The 24044-nt window shown below is 46.6% G+C and overlaps 1 protein-coding gene across 1 annotated transcript in view; it reads left to right on the top strand.

Moving 5' to 3' along the window:
- The window catches only part of fam49al (family with sequence similarity 49 member A, like), a 20219-nt gene extending 3635 nt beyond the window's left edge, over positions 1–16584 (top strand). Inside the window, exons 2-8 of the mRNA XM_038966505.1 lie at positions 1464–1600; positions 4526–4603; positions 7027–7143; positions 8639–8718; positions 14213–14339; positions 14598–14668; positions 14854–16584. Coding sequence (XP_038822433.1) covers positions 1517–1600; positions 4526–4603; positions 7027–7143; positions 8639–8718; positions 14213–14339; positions 14598–14668; positions 14854–14917 — 621 coding nt within the window. The 5' untranslated portion in view covers positions 1464–1516 and the 3' untranslated portion in view covers positions 14918–16584. The remainder of the gene's footprint in view (positions 1–1463; positions 1601–4525; positions 4604–7026; positions 7144–8638; positions 8719–14212; positions 14340–14597; positions 14669–14853) is intronic.
- Positions 16585–24044: the final 7460 nt, after the last annotated feature.

Raw genomic sequence — 24044 nt, forward strand, 5'->3', positions numbered from 1 at the left:
CAGACCCTACACACACTTCTCACACTAAACACAGACCTTACACACACTAAACACAGACCCTACACACACTTCTTACCCTACACACACTTCTCACACTAAACACAGACCCTACACACACTTCTCACACTAAACACAGACCCTACACACACTAAACACAGACCCTACACACACTTCTCACACTAAACACAGACCCTACACACACTTCTCACACTAAACACAGACCTTACACACACTAAACACAGACCCTACACACACTTCTCACACTAAACACAGACCTTACACACACTAAACACAGACCCTACACACACTAAACACAGACCCTACTCACACTAAACACAGACCCTACACACACTTCCTCGTCCAGGTGAAGGGGAGCTGGATCAGGAAGTAGAGAATTAGACTCTTCACACAATGTTTGACTTCAAGAAGAAACGCCGACCTTCACCAGTCCGCTCCACATCCCCATCTTCCTCTGCTGCAGTTACTGAAGCACACGCTAAGACGGCAGTAACTCTACTGATGATAGAAATACAATACATAGAATTCCCATACAGTGGCTCTATGATGAGGAAGGATGTACCATTTGCTACCTGTTTAGAACACTGAGAAAAGTCACCAAAGTCTGAGAGGTGACGCAAGTAGTAGACCACTAACCCACAGGACATTACCTTGAACATTCTCTCTACTCACTCTATATCTATCTAGTATACTGGATATCTATGTAGCTCTCCAGTGGGCTAGCAGCAGGAGGAGGGAGATTAGAGTTTCTATTAATTATATATCTATGCTCCAGTAGCTCTGGGCTAGCAGCAGGAGGAGTGAGAGTGGAGTTTCTATCTATTCTATATCTATGCTCCGGTAGCTCTGGGCTAACAGCAGCAGGAGGGAGATTAGAGTTTCTATTAATTATATATCTATGCTCCAGTAGCTCTGGGCTAACAGCAGCAGGAGGGGGAGTGGAGTTTCTATGAATTATATATCTATGCTCCGATAGCTCTGGGCTAGCAGCAGCAGGAGGAGGGAGATTAGAGTTTCTATGAATTATATATCTATGCTCCGGTAGCTCTGGGCTAGCAGCAGCAGGAGGAGTGAGAGTGGAGTTTCTATCCAGGCCGTCGCAGATAAAACACATCCGTACTGTATTTATAGAAGAGCTGTTGAATAGTTAATGATTCAGAGGGAAGGGATTGGTCCCCACGGGACAAGCTGAGCCATTACCTTGACAGAGCTACATGCAGCAATACTCGGGTCTGGGTTCAATAGCATGCGAATGGACACCAGAGTAAGGGATATGATTAGGACAAGGACACAGGAACGCAGACAATACTATTTATGAATCGCATGTGTGTAATGTGGCTATAAGACAGTTCTGAGGAGCCACAAGCTCTGATGAAAACTTACATGCACAGCTGACTGAATACTAATGGTAATGAAACTAACGTTATGTACATGTGTCTTTGTAGAAAATGCCCTGCGTAGCCTGTTGGAGGCGCTGACGAGCCCTCCCTACGCTCCCATGCAGCACCTAGAGAGAGAACAGGCCCTGGCAAAACAGTTCGCAGAGATACTCCACTTCACCCTCAGCTTCGACGAACTAAAAGTGAGGACGAGGAGGAGGAGAGAGGGATGTGGGAGGAGGAGAGAAAGAGGGAGGGAGGGAGGGAGGGAGGGAGGGAGGGAGGGAGGGAGGGAGGGAGTCTCGGTTAAAACCCAAAACTAAAATCTTGCTTAATTTGGTCAGACACCAATTATGTTTCCATAATATTAGGGAGGGGTAAAGTGGTCCTTACCTTCATAACACTTCATATCCCTTTCCTATACACACTTCTCCTTCCTGTTGTGAATGACCAGTCTTTCTCTCCTTCCTGCTGTGTTGTGAATGGCCAGTCTTTCTCTCCATCCTGTTGTGAATGACCAGTCTTTCTCTCCATCCTGTTGTGAATGACCAGTCTTTCTCTCCTTCCTGGTGTGAATGACCAGTCTTTCTCTCCTTCCTGTTGTGAATGACCAGTCTTTCTCTCCATCCTGTTGTGAATGACCAGTCTTTCTCTACTTCCTGTTGTGAATGACCAGTCTTTCTCTACTTCCTGTTGTGAATGACCAGTCTTTCTCTACTTCCTGTTGTGAATGACCAGTCTTCCTCTCCATCCTGTTGTGAATGACCAGTCTTTCTCTCCATCCTGTTGTGAATGACCAGTCTTTCTCTCCTTCCTGTTGTGAATGACCAGTCTTTCTCTCCTTCCTGTTGTGAATGACCAGTCTTTCTCTCCTTCCTGTTGTGAATGACCAGTCTTCCTCTCCATCCTGTTGTGAATGACCAGTCTTTCTCTCCTTCCTGTTGTGAATGACCAGTCTTTCTCTCCTTCCTGTTGTGAATGACCAGTCTTTCTCTCCTTCCTGTTGTGAATGACCAGTCTTTCTCTCCTTCCTGTTGTGTGACCAGTCTTTCTCTCCTTCCTGTTGTGAATGATCAGTCTTTCTCTCCATCCTGTTGTGAATGACCAATCTTTCTCTCCTTCCTGTTGTGTGACCAGTCTTTCTCTCCTTCCTGTTGTGAATGATCAGTCTTTCTCTACTTCCTGTTGTGAATGACCAGTCTTTCTCTCCTTCCTGTTGTGAATGACCAGTCTTTCTCTCCTTCCTGTTGTGAATGACCAGTCTTTCTCTCCTTCCTGTTGTTTATGACCAGTCTTTCTCTCCTTCCTGTTGTGAATGACCAGTCTTTCTCTCCTTCCTGTTGTGAATGACCAGTCTTTCTCTCCTTCCTGTTGTGTGACCAGTCTTTCTCTCCTTCCTGTTGTGAATGATCAGTCTTTCTCTCCTTCCTGTTGTGAATGACCAGTCTTTCTCTCCTTCCTGTTGTGAATGACCAGTCTTTCTCTCCTTCCTGCTGTGAATGACCAGTCTTTCTCTCCTTCCTGTTGTGAATGACCAGTCTTTCTCTCCATCCTGTTGTGAAAGACCAGTCTTTCTCTCCATCCTGTTGTGAATGACCAGTCTTCCTCTCCTTCCTGCTGTGTTGTGAATGACCAGTCTTCCTCTCCTTCCTGCTGTGTTGTGAATGACCAGTCTTCCTCTCCTTCCTGCTGTGTTGTGAATGACCAGTCTTTCTCTCCATCCTGTTGTGAATGACCAGTCTTCCTCTCCTTCCTGTTGTGAATGACCAGTCTTTCTCTCCATCCTGTTGTGAATGACCAGTCTTCCTCTCCATCCTGTTGTGAATGACCCGTCTTTCTCTCCTTCCTGTTGTGAATGACCAGTCTTCCTCTCCATCCTGTTGTGAATGACCAGTCTTCCTCTCCTTCCTGTTGTGAATGACCAGTCTTTCTCTCCTTCCTGTTGTGAATGACCAGTCTTCCTCTCCATCCTGTTGTGAATGACCAGTCTTTCTCTCCATCCTGTTGTGAATGACCAGTCTTTCTCTCCTTCCTGTTGTGAATGACCAGTCTTCCTCTCCATCCTGTTGTGAATGACCCGTCTTTCTCTCCATCCTGTTGTGAATGACCAGTCTTTCTCTCCTTCCTGTTGTGAATGATCAGTCTTTCTCTACTTCCTGTTGTGAATGACCAGTCTTTCTCTCCATCCTGTTGTGAATGACCAGTCTTTCTCTCCTTCCTGTTGTGAATGACCAGTCTTTCTCTACTTCCTGTTGTGAATGACCAGTCTTTCTCTCCTTCCTGTTGTGAATGACCAGTCTTCCTCTCCTTCCTGTTGTGAATGACCAGTCTTCCTCTCCTTCCTGTTGTGAATGACCAGTCTTTCTCTCCTTCCTGTTGTGAATGACCAGTCTTTCTCTCCTTCCTGTTGTGAATGACCAGTCTTTCTCTCCTTCCTGTTGTGAATGACCAGTCTTCCTCTCCATCCTGTTGTGAATGACCAGTCTTTCTCTCCATCCTGTTGTGAATGACCAGTCTTTCTCTCCTTCCTGTTGTGAATGACCAGTCTTTCTCTCCTTCCTGTTGTGAATGACCAGTCTTTCTCTCCTTCCTGTTGTGAATGACCAGTCTTTCTCTCCTTCCTGTTGTGAATGACCAGTCTTTCTCTCCTTCCTGTTGTGAATGACCAGTCTTTCTCTACTTCCTGTTGTGAATGACCAGTCTTTCTCTCCTTCCTGTTGTGAATGACCAGTCTTTCTCTCCTTCCTGTTGTGAATGACCAGTCTTTCTCTCCTTCCTGTTGTGAATGACCAGTCTTTCTCTCCATCCTGTTGTCCTTCAGTGGGACACTAGGTCATCTTAAGAGTATAAAGTACTGTTTTTAACTGTACTTATTCTGTCTGTCTTTCTCTCCCCTCCCCCCCGCCTCCCTCTCCCTCTCCCCCTCCCTAACCCCTTCTCCCCCGCCTCCCTAACCTCCTCTCTCCCCCTCCCTCTTCCTCCCCCACCCTCTCCTTCTCCCTCCGTCTCCCCCTACCTCTCTCTCCCTCTTCCCCCTTCTCTATCCCTCTCACACCCTCTCTCCCTCTCCCTCTCTCCCTCCCTCTCTCCTTTTCCCCCTCCCTCTCTCTCTCCCCCTCCCCCTATAGATGACAAACCCAGCCATTCAGAATGACTTCAGCTACTACAGGAGGACGATCAGTAGAAACAGGTTGAACAACCAGCAGGTAAGACCATCAGTAGAAACAGGTTGTACAACCAGCAGGTAAGACCATCAGTAGAAACAGGCTGAACAACCAGCAGGTAAGACCATCAGTAGAAACAGGCTGAACAACCAGCAGGTAAGACCATCAGTAGAAACAGGCTTCAACAACCAGCAGGTAAGACCATCAGTAGAAACAGGCTTCAACAACCAGCAGGTAAGACCATCAGTAGAAACAGGCTGAACAACCAGCAAGTAAGACCATCAGTAGAAACAGGCTGAACAACCAGCAGGTAAGACCATCAGTAGAAACAGGCTGAACAACCAGCAGGTAAGACCATCAGTAGAAACAGGCTGAACAACCAGCAGGTAAGACCATCAGTAGAAACAGGTTGTACAACCAGCAGGTAAGACCATGTTAGCCTGTGCTACATTGGTGCCTTAACCTGGATCACTTGGCTAATCTGTCAGGCAGTTGCTAGGGTAACAGTGTTCATTGCAAACTGTTACCATAGTCACATGTGAAAAAGATAAAAGCTACTCATCACATAGTACAGTGTTTACTCATCACCACAGTGTTTACTCATCAACACATAGTACAGTGTTTACTCATCAACACAGTGTTTACTCATCAACACACAGTACAGTGTTTACTCATCACCACAGCGTTTACTCATCAACACAGCGTTTACTCAGCACCACAGCGTTTACTCATCAACACAGCGTTTACTCATCAACACAGCGTTTACTCATCAACACAGCGTTTACTCATCAACACAGCGTTTACTCATCAACACAGCGTTTACTCATCAACACAGTGTTTACTCAACACACAGTACAGCGTTTACTCAGCACCACAGCGTTTACTCAGCACCACAGCGTTTACTCAGCACCACAGCGTTTACTCAGCACCACAGCGTTTACTCAGCACCACAGCGTTTACTCAGCACCACAGCGTTTACTCAGCACCACAGCGTTTACTCAGCACCACAGCGTTTACTCATCACCACAGTGTTTACTCATCAACACATAGTACAGTGTTTACTCATCACCACAGTGTTTACTCATCACCACAGTGTTTACTCATCACCACAGTGTTTACTCAGCACCACAGTGTTTGTGTTTACTCATCACCACAGTGTTTGTGTTTACTCATCACCACAGTGTTTACTCATCACCACAGTGTTTACTCATCAACACATAGTACAGTGTTTACTCATCACCACAGTGTTTGTGTTTACTCATCACCACAGTGTTTGTGTTTACTCATCACCACAGTGTTTACTCATCACCACAGTGTTTACTCATCACCACATAGTACAGTGTTTACTCATCACCACAGTGTTTGTGTTTACTCATCACCACAGTGTTTGTGTTTACTCATCACCACAGTGTTTGTGTTTACTCATCACCACAGTGTTTACTCAGCACCACAGTGTTTACTCAGCACCACAGTGTTTACTCATCACCACAGTGTTTACTCAGCACCACAGTGTTTACTCAGCACCACAGTGTTTACTCATCACCACAGTGTTTACTCATCACCACAGTGTTTACTCATCACCACAGTGTTTACTCAGCACCACAGTGTTTACTCATCACCACAGTGTTTACTCATCACCACATAGTACAGTGTTTACTCATCACCACAGTGTTTGTGTTTACTCATCACCACAGTGTTTGTGTTTACTCATCACCACAGTGTTTGTGTTTACTCATCACCACAGTGTTTACTCATCACCACAGTGTTTACTCATCAACACATAGTACAGTGTTTACTCATCACCACAGTGTTTGTGTTTACTCATCACCACAGTGTTTGTGTTTACTCATCACCACAGTGTTTGTGTTTACTCATCACCACAGTGTTTACTCATCACCACAGTGTTTACTCATCACCACAGTGTTTGTGTTTACTCATCACCACAGTGTTTGTGTTTACTCATCACCACAGTGTTTGTGTTTACTCATCACCACAGTGTTTACTCATCACCACAGTGTTTACTCATCACCACAGTGTTTACTCATCACCACAGTGTTTACTCATCACCACAGTGTTTACTCATCACCACAGTGTTTACTCAGCACCACAGTGTTTACTCAGCACCACAGTGTTTACTCATCACCACAGTGTTTACTCATCACCACAGTGTTTACTCAGCACCACAGTGTTTACTCAGCACCACAGTGTTTACTCATCACCACAATGTTTACTCAGCACCACAGTGTTTACTCAGCACCACATAGTACAGTGTTTACTCAGCACCACAGTGTTTGTGTTTACTCATCACCACAGTGTTTACTCTCTATGTAGATGTTTAATGAATTGCAAACAGGAAAGCATTGAATGTCACATTAGATTACTTGATAATACACAACAATTAAAGTGGAATCCTGTGCAAAATATGCAAATGTGGCCTTGTTCAAAACCATCTCTCTCTGCTGCAGTTGGAGGCGGAGAATGAGGTGAACAATGAGATGGCCAATCGGATGTCTCTGTTCTACGCCGAGGCCACGCCCATGCTGAAGACCCTGAGTAACGCCACCACCAAGTTTGTGTCAGAGGTCAGTCACGACCCCTGTCCCCTTGATCTAGTCCCTACCTCCTACCTCCATCCCTTCCCTCTGGTTCTTAATGTTAACTAGCGCCAACTCCTGCCCCCTTAAACAAGAGCCTATACTTGCCTTTACTAATAGCTACCAACCCAAGTCAAATCAAATCAAATGTATTTATATAGCTCTTCTTACATCAGCTGAAATATCAAAGTGCATTACAGAAACCCAGCCTAAAACCCCAAACAGCAAGCAATGCAGGTGTAGAAGCACGGTGGCTAGGAAAAACTCCCAAAAACCTAGGAAGAAACCTAGAGAGGAACCAGGCTATGAGGGGTGGCCAGTCCTCTTCTGGCTGTGCCGGGTGGAGATTATAACAGAACATGGCCAAGATGTTCAAATGTTCATAAATGACCAGCATGGTCAAATAATAGTAATCACAGTGAACAGGTCAGGGTTCCATAGCCGCAGGCAGAACATTTGAAACTGGAGCAGCAGCACGGCCAGGTGGACTGGGGACAGCAAGGAGTCATCATGCCAGGTAGTCCTGAGGCATGGTCCTAGGGCTCAGGTCCTCCGAGAGAGAGAAAGAAAGAATTAGAGAGAGCATACTTAAATTCACACAGGACACCGGATAAGACAGGAGAAATACTCCAGATATAACAGACTGACCCTAGCCCCCCGACACATAAACTACTGCAGCATAAATACTGGAGGCTGAGACAGGAGGGGTCAGGAGACACTGTGGCCCCATCCGATGATACCCCCAGACAGGGCCAAACAGGCAGGATATAACCCCACCCACTTTGCCAAAGCACAACCCCCACACCACTAGAGGGATATCTTCAACCACCAACTTACCATCCTGAGTGAAGGCCGAGTATAGCCCACAAAGATCTCCGCCACGGCACAACCCAAGGGGGGGGGGGCGCCAACCCAGGCAGGAAGACCACCTCAGTGACTCAACCCACTCAAGTGACGCACGCCTCCTAGGGACGGCATGGAAGAGCACCAGTAAGCCAGTGACTCAGCCCCTGTAATAGGGTTAGAGGCAGAAAATCCCAGTGGAGAGAGGGGAACCGGCCAGGCAGAGACAGCAAGGGCGGTTCGTTGCTCCAGTGCCTTTCCGTTCACCTTCACACTCCTGGGCCAGACTACACTCAATCATAGGACCTACTGAAGAGATGAGTCTTCCCTATACTAGCCTCACCACACCCCAAGTCACCCTATACTAGCCTTACCACACCCCAAGTCACCCTATACTTGCGTCACCACACCCCAAGCCTGGTATTTACTCTCTGTCTCCCTCCAGGGGCCAGCGTAGGTATTTACTCTCTGTCTCCCTCCAGGGGCCAGTGCTGGTATTTACTCTCTGTCTCCCTCCAGGGGCCAGTGCTGGTATTTACTCTCTCACCCCAAGGGCCAGTGCTGGTATTTACTCTCTGTCTCCCTCCAGAGGCCAGTGCTGGCATTTACTCTCTGTCTCCCCCTGCTGTCTGTGTTACAGAATAAGACCTTACCCATTGAAGACACCACAGACTGCCTGAGCACCATGGCATGTGTGTGTCGCGTCATGCTGGAGACCCCGTGAGTAGCTTTCTTTCTCTAGTCTCTTTCTCTCGTCCTCTCTCTTTCTCTAGTCCTCTCTCTTTCTCTAGTCCTCTCTCTTTCTCTAGTCCTCTCTCTTTCTCTAGTCCTCTCTCTTTCTCTAGTCCCTCTCTTTCTCTAGTCCTTTATTCTTCTAGTCCTCTCTTTCTCTAGTTCCTCTCTTTCTCTAGTCCTCTCTTTCTCTAGTCCTCTCTTTCTCTAGTCCTTTATTCTTCTAGTCCTCTCTTTCTCTAAGTCCTCTCTTTCTCTAGTCCTTTCGTTATCTAGTCCTTTACTTATCTAGTCCTTTACTTATCTAGTATTTCTCTTGTCCTTTCTTTTATTAATCCCTCTCTACATTCTCTCCTTCTTTTACTCCACCTCTCTCTTTCTTACTGTCTCTCTTGCTGTGTGAGTACCTCCACTCCTTCCATCCTCTTTCTGTCTCTCTTGCTGTGTGAGTACCTCCACTCCTTCCATCCTCTTTCTTTCTCTCTTGCTGTGTGAGTACCTCCACTCCTTCCATCCTCTTTCTGTCTCTCTTGCTGTGTGAGTACCTCCACTCCTTCCATCCTCTTACTGTCTCTCTTGCTGTGTGAGTACCTCCACTCCTTCCATCCTCTTACTGTCTCTCTTGCTGTGTGAGTACCTCCACTCCTTCCATCCTCTTACTGTCTCTCTTGCTGTGTGAGTACCTCCACTCCTTCCATCCTCTTACTGTCTCTCTTGTTGTGTGAGTACCTCCACTCCTTCCATCCTCTTACTGTCTCTCTTGCTGTGTGAGTACCTCCACTCCTTCCATCCTCTTACTGTCTCTCTTGCTGTGTGAGTACCTCCACTCCTTCCATCCTCTTTCTTTCTCTCTTGCTGTGTGAGTACCTCCACTCCTTCCATCCTCTTTCTTTCTCTCTTGCTGTGTGAGTACCTCCACTCCTTCCATCCTCTTTCTTTCTCTCTTGTTATGTTACGTCATGTCATGACCTTCAGGCCAAGTGTAAGCTGAATCGCTTTTTCTATATTTACATAGTCTTTCTTTTACCTCTTATCTTTATCCCACTCTTCCTCTCTTCCTATCCCCCGTCTCCCTCTCAATTCAATATCAATTTAAGGTCTTTATTGGCATGGGAAACATATGTTAACATTGCCAAAGCAAGTGACATATTATGTCTACATACAGTGTAGACATATGCAAATAGTTAAAGTACAAAAGGGAAGATGAATAAACATAAATATGGGTTGTATTTACAATGGTATTTGTTCTTCACTGGTTGCCCTTTTATTGTGGCAACAGGTCACAAATCTTGCTGCTGTGATGGAACACTGTGGTCTTTCACCCAGTAGATATGGGAGTTTATCAAAATCGGGTTTGTTTTCAAATTTGTTTTCGTACTCTCTGTTTAGGGCCAAATAGCATTATAGTTGGCTCTGTTTTTTGTTAATTCTTTCCAATGTGTCACATAATTCAATTTTTGTTTTGTCATGATTTGGTTGGGTCTAATTGTGTTGCTGTCCTGGGGCTCTGTGGGGTCTGTTTGTGTTTGTGAACAGAGCCCCCAGGACCAGCTGGCTTAGGGGACTCTTCTCCAGGTTCATTTCTCTGTAGGTGATGGCTTTGTTATGGAAGGTTTGGGAATCACTTCCTTTTAGGTGGTTGTAGAATTTAACGGCTTTGATGAAATTTGATAATTTGCGGGTATCTGCCTTATTCTGCTCTGCACGCATTATTTGGTGTTTTTGCAGAATTCTGCATGCAGAGTCTTAATTTGGTGTTTGTCCCATTTTGTGAATTCTTGGTTGATGAACGGACCCCAGACCTCACAACCATAAAGGGCAATGGTTTATATTACTGATTCAAGTATTTTTTGTCAGAACCAAATTAGTATGCCAAATTCTTTGATGGCATAGAATGCCCTTCTTGCCTTGTCTCTCAGATCATCCACAGCTTTGTGGAAGTTACCTGTGGTGCTGATGTTTAGGCCGAGGTATGTATAGTTTTTTGTGTGCTCTAGGGCAAAGGGGTCTAGATGGAATTTGTATTTGTGGTCCTGGCGACTGGACCTTTTTCGGAACACCATTATTTTTGTCTTACTGAGATTTACTGTCAGGGCCCAGGTCTGGCAGAAGCTGTGCAGAAGATCTAGGTGCTGCTGTAGACCCTCCTTGGTTGGTGACAGAAGCACCAGATCATCAGCAAACAGTAGACATTTGACTTCAGATTCTAGTAGGGTGAGGCCGGGTGCTGCAGACTGTTCTAGTGCCCTCGCCTTATCCGTAGATACAGTTGGAGTCAGAAGTTTACATACAGCTTAACCAAATACATTTAAACTCAGTTTATCACAATTCCTGAGATTTAATCCTAGTAAAAATTCCCTGTCTTAGGTCAGATAGGATCACCACTTTATTTTAAGAATGTGAAATGTCAGAATAATAGTAGAGAGAAGGATTCATTTCAGCTTTTATTTCTTTCGTCACATTTCCAGTGGGTCAGAAGTTTACATACACTCAATTAGTATTTGGTAGCATTGCCTTTAAATTGTTTAACTTGGGTCAAACGTTTCGGGTAGCCTTCCACAAGCTTCCCACAATAAGTTGAGTGAATATTGGCCCATTCCTCCTGACAGAGCTGGTGTAACTGAGTCAGGTTTGTAGGCCTCCTTGCTCGCACAAGCATTTTTAGTTCTGCCCACAAATTTTCTATAGGATTGAGGTCAGGGCTTTGTGATGGCCACTCCAATACCTTTACTTTGTTGTCCTTAAGCCATTTTGCCACAACTTTGGAAGTATGCTTGGGGTCATTGTCCATTTGGAAGACCCATTTGCGACCAAGCTTTAACTTCCTGACTGATGTCTTGAGATGTTGCTTCAATATATCCACATAATTTTCCTCCCTCATGACACCATCTATTTTGTGAAGTGCACCAGTCCCTCCTGCAGCAAAGCACCCCCCACAACATGATGCTGCCACCCCCGTGCTTCATGGTTGGGATGGTGTTCTTTGGCTTGCAAGCCTCACCCTTTTTCCTCCAAACATAACGATGGTCATTATGGCCAAACAGATAGTCTGGCTTTTTTATGGCGGTTTTGGAGCAGTGGCTTCTTCCTTGCTGAGCAGCCTTCCAAGTTATGTCGATATAGGACTCGTTTTACTGTGGATATATATACTTTTGTACCTGTTTCCTCCAGCATCTTCACAATGTCCTTTGCTGTTGTTCTGGGATTGATTTGCACTTTTCGCACCAAAGTACGTTCATCTCTAGGAGACAGAACCCGTCTCCTTCCTGAGCGGTATGACGGCTGCGTGGTCCCATGGTGTTTATACTTGCGTACTATTGTTTGTACAGATGAACGTGGTACCTTCAGGCGTTTGGAAATTGCTCCCAAGGATGAACCAGACTTGTGGAGGTATACAATGTTTTTTCTGAGGTCTTGGCTGATTTCTTTTGATTTTCCCATGATGTCAAGCAAAGAGGCACTGAGTTTGAAGGTAGGCCTTGAAATACTTTCACAGGTACACCTCCAATTGACTCAAACAATGTCAATTAGCCAATCAGAAGCTTCTAATTCCATGACATAATTTTCTGGAATTTTCCAAGCTGTTTAAAGGCACAGTCAACTTAGTGTATGTAAACTTCTGACCCACTGGAATTGTGATACAGTGAATTATAAGTTAAATAATCTGTCTGTAAACAATTGTTGGAAAAATTACTCGTGTCATGCACAAAGTAGATGTCCTAACCGACTTGCCAAAACTATAGTTTGTTAACAAGAAAGTGGTAGAAAAACAAGTTTTAATTACTCCAACCTAAGTGTATGTAAACTTCCGACTTCAACTGTATATATATTGAAGAGGGTGGGGCTTTTGCCACGGCCATGTGGAAAGAAATGTGTGTGTTTTTTGCCAATTTTAACCGCACACGTATTGTTTGTGTACATGGATTCTATAATGTCGTATGTGTTTTCCCCTACACTACTTTACATCAATTGTATAGCAGACCATCATGCCAAATTGGGTCAAAAACATTTTTGAAATCAACAGAGCTTGAGAAGACTGTCTTTGTTTTGGTTTGTTTGTCAATTAGGGTGTGCAGGGTGAAAACGTGGTCTGTCGTACGGTAATTTGGTAAAAAGCCAATTTGACATTTGCTCAGTACATTGTTTTCACTGAGTCTGCTGTTAATGATAATGCAGAGGATTTTCCCAAGGTTGCTGTTGACACATTATTGGCATGATAACTCATTATCATAAAAGTCATTATCCAAAAGAACATCAGCGTCTTAAAGCTGATTAAAGCAATAACAATCCTGCTCTCTTTCTCTCTCCCTCTCTCTACCCCCCTTCCTCTCTCTGCCTCTCTCTACCCCCCTTCCTCTCTCTGCCTCTCTCTACCCCCCTTCCTCTCTCTGCCTCTCTCTACCCCCCTTCCTCTCTCTGCCTCTCTCTACCCCCCTTCCTCACTCACCCTCTCTCTGCCTCTCTCTACCCCCCTTCCTCTCTCTTCCTCTCTCTGCCTCTCTCTACCCCCCTTCCTCTCTCTACCCCCCTTCCTCTCTCTGCCTCTCTCTACCCCCCTTCCTCTCTCTTCCTCTCTCTGCCTCTCTCTACCCCCCTTCCTCTCTCTGCCTCTCTCTACCCCCCTTCCTCACTCACCCTCTCTCTGCCTCTCTCTACCCCCCTTCCTCTCTCTGCCTCTCTCTACCCCCCTTCCTCTCTCTGCCTCTCTCTACCCCCCTTCCTCTCTCTGCCTCTCTCTACCCCCTTCCTCACTCACCCTCTCTCTGCCTCTCTCTACCCCCTTCCTCTCTCACCCTCTCTCTGCCTCTCTCTACCCCCTTCCTCTCTCACCCTCTCTCTGCCTCTCTCTACCCCCTTCCTCTCTCACCCTCTCTCTGCCTCTCTCTACCCCCTTCCTCTCTCACCCTCTCGCTGCCTCTCTCTACCCCCTTCCTCTCTCACCCTCTCTCTGCCTCTCTCTACCCCCTTCCTCTCTCACCCTCTCTCTGCCTCTCTCTACCCCCTTTCTCTCTCACCCTCTCTCTGCCTCTCTCTACCCCCTTACTCTCTCACCCTCTCTCTGCCTCTCTCTACCCCCTTCCTCTCTCTGCCTCTCTCTACCCCCTTCCTCTCTCACCCTCTCGCTGCCTCTCTCTACCCCCTTCCTCTCTCACCCTCTCTCTGCCTCTCTCTACCCCCTTCCTCTCTCACCCTCTCTCTGCCTCTCTCTACCCCTTCCTCTCTCACCCTCTCTCTGCCTCTCTCTACCCCCTTACTCTCTCACCCTCTCTCTGCCTCTACCCCCTTACTCTCTCACCCTCTCTCTGCCTCTCTCTACCCCCTTCCTCTCTCACCCTCTCTCTGCCTCTCTCTACCCCCTTCCTCTCTCTCTCCCTCTCTTCCCCCTTCCTCTCTCCCTCCCTCTCTTCCCCCTTCCTCTCTCCCTCCCCCCACCTACCTCTCTCCGATCCCTTCCCCCTCCGTCCCTCTCCTCTCTCCATAGTGAGTACCGTTGTAGGTTCACCAACACAGACACCATGTTGTTCTGTATGAGGGTGATGGTGGGAGTGATCATCCTGTACGACCATGTCCACCCTGTAGGAGCCTTCGCCAAGACATCCAAAATAGACGTAAGACACACACACACAAAAACTACACACACAAACATCCATGTTTCTACTCGTATACTGCTTAAAATGCTGCTTCTATCTGACCACACAAAATGTCCTCCTGTAGGGTGATGACCTCTCTCTAAAGCTGTGCGCATCTTTGGTTTGTGTGTGTGTGTGTGTGTGTGTGTGTGTGTGTGTGTGTGTGTGTGTGTGTGTGTGTGTGTGTGTGTGTGTGTGTGTGTGTGTGTGTGTGTGTGTGTGTGTGTGTGTATACAGATGAAGGGCTGCATCAAGGTGCTGAAAGAGCAGCCTTCCAACAGCGTGGAGGGACTACTGAACGCACTGAGGTGAGGAGACATTGAGGGAGAAAGAGAGAGAGGAAGAGGCAGAGAGTAGACAGAGAGACACAGACACAGAGAGAGAGAGAGTGTAGAGTGTATGTACATATACTCATCTCATGCGTCTTTCTCTCCTCCTGTCCTCTCCCCCTTCTCTCCTCCCATCCTCTCCTCCTCCTCCTCCTCCACTCCAGGTATACGACCCGACATCTAAACGACGACAGCACCTCTAAACAAATCAGGGCTCTTCTCCAATGAGAGTGAGAGGAGAGAGGGAAGGAAGATGAGAGAGAACACGGAGGGAGATGAAGAACGAGGGAGAACAAACTGTGGTGTGCTGAATCCCGTTTGTTTACAAGAATGAAAAGCAAAATGATCCGGTCTGATAAGAAGAGCTGATGAAAAGAACAAGTCTATGTATTGTTCATCATTCTGTCTCCCATTTTGTAAAAAAGAAAATGAAGGAAGAGAAACTATAGAGATATATATTAAAGAGAAAAATAGCGAAACAAAAAAAACTAAAGTGTTACAAGATGGAAACAAGACTAAAGAAGAAGAACAACAAGGAAAAAGCTATATTAATAAGACTAAAGAAGAAGAACAACAAGGAAAAAGCTATATTAGAAAATCTACAGTCAGGAAACAAAACTCAAACAAAAAAACAGAAAATAAACACAAAAAGATGAATATTCCGTACAACAACGTTAGTCTGAAAAATATTTTTGCACTGGTGTAGAATATAAACAACGCTGTCTGTCAGTCTGTAAGTAGCTGCTGTAAAGATTTAAACCAGGCTCCATTACAAACATTAAAGAATGAGACTGGGATTGAACAAAACGGCCTGATTCCAAACCAATAGCTTGTCCCTTTCCGAAAGTCCTGACTCCTCCAATCTAAAAGGACTTGGAGTTGTATGGCACAAACACTTCTTAACTTACAGAAGGCTAATGGGTGCTTCAACCTTATAACTGATACAAATCCAAACAATCTGTCAGGTAGTCAACACGGTCCTAGGGTTCGGGGTGAGGTATTGGTTTGGGACTGGGCACCTGTGTAGATTAGGCTCAGTCTCTGCATTGAGGGTCCCATCCCAATCGTCTGAAGGGGCTTCCTCCACTCCTCACCCTCTCCTTCGTCTGCACTGAACTGAAAACGCAGGTGTTAAGTAAAGGCAATGTGATGGATACAAACCAGAAATGAGCTCTCACTTTGTTCAGCTCTTTCACATCGTTGCAGATGAAGGAAAGACAGAAAGGAGACATGGAGGGAAACCTATTTTAGTGTATTGAGATGCACCCAGACACTCCATTTTGATTTCCTCATCATACAACCACTCCTATTGATCCTAACCCATAACCCACCCCACTTCCCATCCACTTGCATCGTAACCATGGGAGCTGTGGGTGTTCTAAGCACTAGTATGTCATGTTATGCCGTAAATGGAGTTTGTGAAGAATTTTGGTGATCCAGACCTCTGTATGGTGCCAAAACTTTTTATTATCCACATAAAAGCTCATACAACAAGTGCCAAAGCTACTGCATCATCAGAAGGTGAGGATTGGGTTAAGGAGATACTGACTACAAGCCTTGTAACACCGCTTGATATCCATCTTTAGGGGGTTAAGGAGATACTGACTACAGGCCTTGTAACACTGCTTGATATCCATCTTTAGGGGGTTAAGGAGATACTGACTACAGGCCTTGTAACACTGCTTGATATCCATCTTTAAGGGGTTAAGGAGATAGTGACTACTAGCCTTGTAACACTGCTTGATATCCATCTTTAGGGGATTCGAAAAGATCCAGGACATCGAAGTCTACTGCTCCAATCCCAACATAGCTAACCAGCCATCAGTAAAGCATTCTGTACATTGTGAAGGAAAACATCTTGGATGTTTTGGGCAGGGGCGCAACTTCCACTGGGGACGGGGGGGGGTTACGGGACATGTTGGATTACTCGTTGGTTATTACTGCATTGTCGGAACTAGAAGCACAAGCATTTCGCTACACTCGCATTAACATCTGCTAACCATGTGTATGTGACCAATAAAATGGTCATTTGATGTCCCACCCACATTCTGAAATTGTATTTTTATCCCCACCCAGTTTTATCATTGGAATTATGACACAAAATGAGGCAAATGTGTGCTTTAGGACCATGTGGATGCCTCCGAGTGGTTGGGTAGGCTGTTTGGAGTGTTTATCCAACTGGATAAAATAATAATAATTATTATTATTATGTCCCCCCCCCACTTCTAAAACCAAAGTTGCGCCCCTGGTTTTGGGGAATATTCTATCTATCTTTAGGGGGTTATTTAAGGAGATATTGACCATAAGCATTTCGCTACACTCACATTAACTAACCATGTGTATGTGACAAATAACATTAGATTTGAAACATAAAGAGAAGGGCAGAGACAAGCCTATCAGGGAGGGACTAAGGCAACATCATAATAAGAGGATAAATACACGCACAGAGACACACACACACACACACAGAGAGAGAGTCATTAGATCACTCAGAGATTCGCAGTGTAAATAAGTGAGCGAGCTGAGTATTTTCTCATCAGGCTTCTACAAGGCCAGCTCGGGTCCTGCAGGATAAAATACAACAACAACAATAGCAAGCGTGCTTATGATCCACTAGAGAGTTCTTCTTTTAGTATGAGGCAAATAAACACTTAAGTCACTGAATAAGTGGGTATTGAAAATAAAGAATTTCAAAAGGAGATTTTTAAAAAGGCAGTGTTGTACTTTCCATGTCTATAGACCTGAGTCTAACTTCATTTGATCTCATAATATATTTTCTATACAGGGGTATGTGGTAACAAGCATATTCTGTATAAATATATAGATGGCATGTTGTAAAAGTTCTGACATAAAATGTGTACATAAAAGGTGTTTTTATTTCTTTTTAATTGGGTATGTGTTGTCTCTCTCAGAAATACCATGGCTTGGCTTGGACCATTGGACTTGCTGTAGTGAGTCATATCTTTCAAAAAAAAATCCAACTTCATCTAGGAGGGGGGAGGGACTAAAAGGGCTTCATCTAGGAGGGGGAGGGACTAAAAGGGCTTCATCTAGGAGGGGGAGGGACTAAAAGGGCTTCATCTAGGAGGGGGAGGGACTAAAAGGGCTTCATCTAGGAGGGGGAGGGACTAAAAGGGCTTCATCTAGGAGGTGGGGGGGATTAAAGGGGCTTCATCTAGGAGGGGGGAGGGACTAAAGGGGCTTCATCTAGGAGGGGGGGGACTAAAGGGGCTTCATCTAGGAGGGGGGGGATTAAAGGGGCTTCATCTAGGAGGGGGGAGGGACTAAAGGGGCTTCATCTAGGAGGGGGGAGGGACTAAAAGGGCTTCATCTAGGAGGGGGGAGGGACTAAAGGGGCTTCATCTAGGAGGGGGGGATTAAAGGGGCTTCATCTAGGAGGGGGGAGGGACTAAAGGGGCTTCATCTAGGAGGGGGGAGGGACTAAAGGGGCTTCATCTAGGAGGGGGGAGGGACTAAAGGGGCTTCATCTAGGAGGGGGAGGGACTAAAGGGGCTTCATCTAGGAGGGGGAGGGACTAAAGGGGCTTCATCTAGGAGGGGGGAGGGACTAAAGGGGCTTCATCTAGGAGGGGGGAGGGACTAAAGGGGCTTCATCTAGGAGGGGGGAGGGACTAAAGGGGCTTCATCTAGGAGGGGGAGGGACTAAAGGGGCTTCATCTAGGAGGGGGGAGGGACTAAAGGGGCTTCATCTAGGAGGGGGGAGGGACTAAAGGGGCTTCATATAGGAGGGGGGGGGACTAAAGGGGCTTCATCTAGGAGGGGGGGGTGACTAAAGGGGCTTCATCTAGGAGGGGGGGGACTAAAGGGGCTTCATCTAGGAGGGGGGAGGGACTAAAGGGGCTTCATCTAGGAGGGGGGGGGGACTAAAGGGGCTTCATCTAGGAGGGGGGAGGGACTAAAGGGGCTTCATCTAGGAGGGGGGGGGGGACTAAAGGGGCTTCATCTAGGAGGGGGGGGGGACTAAAGGGGCTTCATCTAGGAGGGGGGAGGGACTAAAGGGGCTTCATCTAGGAGGGGGGGGGGGGGACTAAAGGGGCTTCATCTAGGAGGGGGGGGGACTAAAGGGGCTTCATCTAGGAGGGGGAGGGACTAAAAGGGCTTCATCTAGGAGGGGGGGGGGGGATTAAAGGGGCTTCATCTAGGAGGGGGGGATTAAAGGGGCTTCATCTAGGAGGGTGGAGGGACTAAAGGGGCTTCATCTAGGAGGGGGGAGGGACTAAAGGGGCTTCATCTAGGAGGGAAGGGACTAAAGGGGCTTCATCTAGGAGGGGGGAGGGACTAAAGGGGCTTCATCTAGGAGGGGGGGGGGACTAAAGGGGCTTCATCTAGGAGGGGGGGGATTAAAGGGGCTTCATCTAGGAGGGGGGAGGGACTAAAGGGGCTTCATCTAGGAGGGGGGAGGGACTAAAAGGGCTTCATCTAGGAGGGGGGAGGGACTAAAGGGGCTTCATCTAGGAGGGGGGGATTAAAGGGGCTTCATCTAGGAGGGGGGAGGGACTAAAGGGGCTTCATCTAGGAGGGGGGAGGGACTAAAGGGGCTTCATCTAGGAGGGGGGGGACTAAAGGGGCTTCATCTAGGAGGGGGAGGGACTAAAGGGGCTTCATCTAGGAGGGGGGAGGGACTAAAGGGGCTTCATCTAGGAGGGGGGAGGGACTAAAGGGGCTTCATCTAGGAGGGGGGGGGACTAAAGGGGCTTCATCTAGGAGGGGGGAGGGACTAAAGGGGCTTCATCTAGGAGGGGGGAGGGACTAAAGGGGCTTCATCTAGGAGGGGGGAGGGACTAAAGGGGCTTCATCTAGGAGGGGGGAGGGACTAAAGGGGCTTCATCTAGGAGGGGGGAGGGACTAAAGGGGTTTCATCTAGGAGGGGGGAGGGACTAAAGGGGCTTCATCTAGGAGGGGGAGGGACTAAAGGGGCTTCATCTAGGAGGGGGAGGGACTAAAGGGGCTTCATCTAGGAGGGGGGGGACTAAAGGGGCTTCATCTAGGAGGGGGGAGGGACTAAAGGGGCTTCATCTAGGAGGGGGGAGGGACTAAAGGGGCTTCATCTAGGAGGGGGGAGGGACTAAAGGGGCTTCATCTAGGAGGGGGGAGGGACTAAAGGGGCTTCATCTAGGAGGGGGAGGGACTAAAGGGGCTATATCTAGGAGGGGGGAGGGACTAAAGGGGCTTCATCTAGGAGGGGGGAGGGACTAAAGGGGCTTCATCTAGGAGGGGGGAGGGACTAAAGGGGCTTCATCTAGGAGGGGGGAGGGACTAAAGGGGCTTCATCTAGGAGGGGGGAGGGACTAAAGGGGCTTCATCTAGGAGGGGGGAGGGACTAAAGGGGCTTCATCTAGGAGGGGGGAGGGACTAAAGGGGCTTCATCTAGGAGGGGGGGGGACTAAAGGGGCTTCATCTAGGAGGGGGGGGGACTAAAGGGGCTTCATCTAGGAGGGGGGAGGGACTAAAGGGGCTTCATCTAGGAGGGGGGGGACTAAAGGGGCTTCATCTAGGAGGGGGGGGGGACTAAAGGGGCTTCATCTAGGAGGGGGGGAGGGACTAAAGGGGCTTCATCTAGGAGGGGGGAGGGACTAAAGGGGCTTCATCTAGGAGGGGGGAGGGACTAAAGGGGCTTCATCTAGGAGGGGGGAGGGACTAAAGGGGCTTCATCTAGGAGGGGGAGGGACTAAAGGGGCTTCATCTAGGAGGGGGGAGGGACTAAAAGGGCTTCATCTAGGAGGGGGGAGGGACTAAAGGGGCTTCATCTAGGAGGGGGAGGGGGGGACTAAAGGGGCTTCATCTAGGAGGGGGGGGGGGACTAAAGGGGCTTCATCTAGGAGGGGGGAGGGACTAAAGGGGCTTCATCTAGGAGGGGGGGGGGGGACTAAAGGGGCTTCATCTAGGAGGGGGGGGGACTAAAGGGGCTTCATCTAGGAGGGGGGAGGGACTAAAGGGGCTTCATCTAGGAGGGGGGAGGGACTAAAGGGGCTTCATCTAGGAGGGGGGAGGGACTAAAGGGGCTTCATATAGGAGGGGGGGGGGGACTAAAGGGGCTTCATCTAGGAGGGGGGAGGGACTAAAGGGGCTTCATCTAGGAGGGGGGAGGGACTAAAGGGGCTTCATCTAGGAGGGGGGGGGGACTAAAGGGGCTTCATCTAGGAGGGGGGAGGGACTAAAGGGGCTTCATCTAGGAGGGGGAGGGACTAAAGGGGCTTCATCTAGGAGGGGGAGGGACTAAAGGGGAGCTGTCCATTTGCTTGTTATTTTGTACATTTTGTGCATCAATAAAAACATGTAATTTATTACATTCAACCAATGACGTGTGGTGTCTCTGTGGTCTTAACAAGATGACCTTATTTGACCTTTGAAGGTCAACAGAAGGACAACAGAGTTCCACATGTGGATCAAATGAATGGAAGTATTTTGATATTTTGTGATATTTCTCACTCCAATGCACACAAAGCTTGCATCCCAAAATGGCACCCTATTCCCTACATAGTGCACTACTTTAGACCAGAGCCCCTATGGTACCTGGTCAAAAGCAGTGCACTATATAGGGAATAGGGTGCCATTTTGGATACACATCCCCTTTTCGGGACACACATATAAGGAGGTGTGTCTGATCAGTGATCACTCTACAACCTCTCAGTAACTACATAAACTCACTCCAAAAGTTATTTTTAAATCTGACACAGCGTTAAGGAGAAGTGGATCTAAAATTCCATGTATAATACTTGTATTTTCATTAACATTTATGAACATTTATGATGACTATTTCTGTAAATTGATGTGGCTCTCTGCAAAATCACCGGATGTTTTGGAACTACTGAACATACCACGCCAATGTAAACTCAGATTTTTGGATATAAATATTAACTTTACCGAACAAAACATACATGTATTGTGTAACATGAAGTCCTATGAGTGTCATCTGATGAAGATCATCAAAGGTTAGTGATTGATTTTATCTATATTTCTGCTTTTTGTGACTCCTCTCTTTGGCTGGAAAAATGGCTGTGTTTTTCTGTGACTAGGCACTCACCTAACATAATCGCATGGTGTGCTTTCGTCATAATGCCTTTTTGAAATCGGACACTGTGGCTGGATTTACAACAAGTGTATCTTTAAAATGGTGTAAAATACATGTATGTTTGAGGAATTCTAATTATGGGATTACCGTTGTTTTGAATTTGGCGCCCTGCAGTTTCACTGGCTGTTGACGAGGTGAGACGCTACCCTAGAGAGGTTTTAAGCCATTTTGACACAACTTTGGAAGTATGCTTGGGGTCAGTGTCCATTTGGAAGACCCATTTGCGACCAAGCTTTAACTTCCTGACTGATGTCTTGAGATGTTGCTTCAATATATCCACATAAGTTTCCTGCCTCGTGACGCCATCTATTTTGTGAGTCACCAGTCCCTCCTGCAGCAAAGCACCCCCCCAACATGATGCTGCCACTCCCGTGCTTCACGTGTGTGATGGTGTTCTTCAGCTTGCAAGCCTCCCCCTTTTTCCTCCAACATAACATGTCATTATGGCCAAACAGTTCTTTTTTTGTTTCATCAGACCAGAGACATTTCTCCAAAAAGTACGATCTTTGCCCCCATGTGCAGCTGCAAACCGTAGTCTGGCTTTTTTATGGCGGTTTTGAGCAGTGCTTCTTCCTTGCTGAGCGCCTTTCAGGTTATGTCAATATAGGACTTGTTTTACTGTGGATATATGTAGATACTTTTGTACCTGTTTCCTCCAGCATCTTCACAAGGTCCTTTGCTGTTGTTCTGGGATTGTTTGCATTTTCACACCAAAGTACGTTCATCTCTAGAAGACAGAACGCGTCTCCTTCCTGAGCGGTTTGATGGCTGCGTGGTCCCATGGTGTTTATACTTGCGTACTATTGTTTGTACAGATGAACGTGGTACCTTCAGGCGTTTGGAAATTGCTCCCTAGGATGAACCAGAATTGTGGAGGTCTATAATTGTTTTTCTGAGGTCTTGGCTGATTTCTTTAGATTTTCCCATGATGTCAAGCAAAGAGGCACTGAGTTTGAAGGTAGGCCTTGAAATACATCCACAGGTACACCTCCAATTGACTCAAATATGTAATTAGCATATGAGGCTTCTAAAGCCATGACATAATTTTCTGGAATTTTCCAAGCTGTTTAAAGGCACAGTCAACTTAGTGTATGTAAACTTCTGACCCACTGGAATTGTGATACAGTGAATAAGTGAAATAATCTGTCTGTAAACAATTGTTGGAAAAATGACTTGTGTCATGCACAAAGTCGATGTCCTAACCGACTTTACAAAACTATAGTTTGTTAACAGTAATTTTGTGAAGTGGTTGAAAAACGAGTTTTAATGACTCCAACCTAAGTGGATGTAAACTTCAGACTTCAACTGTATGTTTACATTGCCAAAGCAAGTGAAGTAGACAATAAACTAAAGTGAAATAAACAGTAAAAAATTAACAGAAGAATAAAGACATTTCAAATAGCATATTTATATCTCTACTCTTTCTCTCTCTTTCTCTCTCTCTCTCTCTCTCTCTCTCTCTCTCTCTCTCTCTCTCTCTCTCTCTCTCTCTCCTCTCTTCTCTCTCTCTCTCTCTCTCTCTCTTTCTCTCTCTCTCTCTCTCTCTCTCTCTCAAACATCTGGCAGGAGGTTAGGAAGTGCAGCTCAGTTTCCACCTCATTTTGTGGGCAGTGTGCACATAGCCTGTCTTCTCTTGAGAGCCAGGTCTGCCTTCGGCGGCCTTTCTCAATAGCAAGGCTATGCTCACTGAGTCTGTACATAGTCAAAGCTTTCCTTAAGTTTGGGTCAGTCACAGTGGTCAGGTATTCTGCCACTGTGTACTCTCTGTTTAGGGCCAAATAGCATTCTAGTTTGCTCTGGTTTTTTGTTAATTCTTTCCAATGTGTCAAGTAATTCTCTTTTTGTTTTCTCATGATTTGGTTGGGTCTAATTGTGCTGCTGTCCTGGGGCTCTGTGGGGTGTGTTTGTGTTTGTGAACAGAGCCCCAGGACCAGCTTGCTTAGGGGACTCTTCTCCGGGTTAATCTCTATGTAGGTGATGGCTTTTGTTATGGAAGGTTTGGGAATCGCTTCCTTTTAGGTAGTTGTAGAATTTAGTGGCTCTTTTCTGGATTTTGTTAATTAGTGGATGTTGGCCTAATTCTACTCTGCATCAATAATTTGGAGTTTTACCTTGTACACGGAGGATATATTTGCAGAACTCTCCATGTGGAGCCTCAATTAGGGTGTGCAGGGTGAAAACGTGGTCTGTCGTACAATAATTTGGTAAAAAGCCAATTTTACATTTGCTTAGTACATTGTTTTCGCTAAGGAAATGTACGAGT

The sequence above is a fragment of the Salvelinus namaycush genome, chromosome 27 (genome assembly GCF_016432855.1).
Source record: "Salvelinus namaycush isolate Seneca chromosome 27, SaNama_1.0, whole genome shotgun sequence".
NCBI lineage: Eukaryota > Metazoa > Chordata > Actinopteri > Salmoniformes > Salmonidae > Salvelinus > Salvelinus namaycush.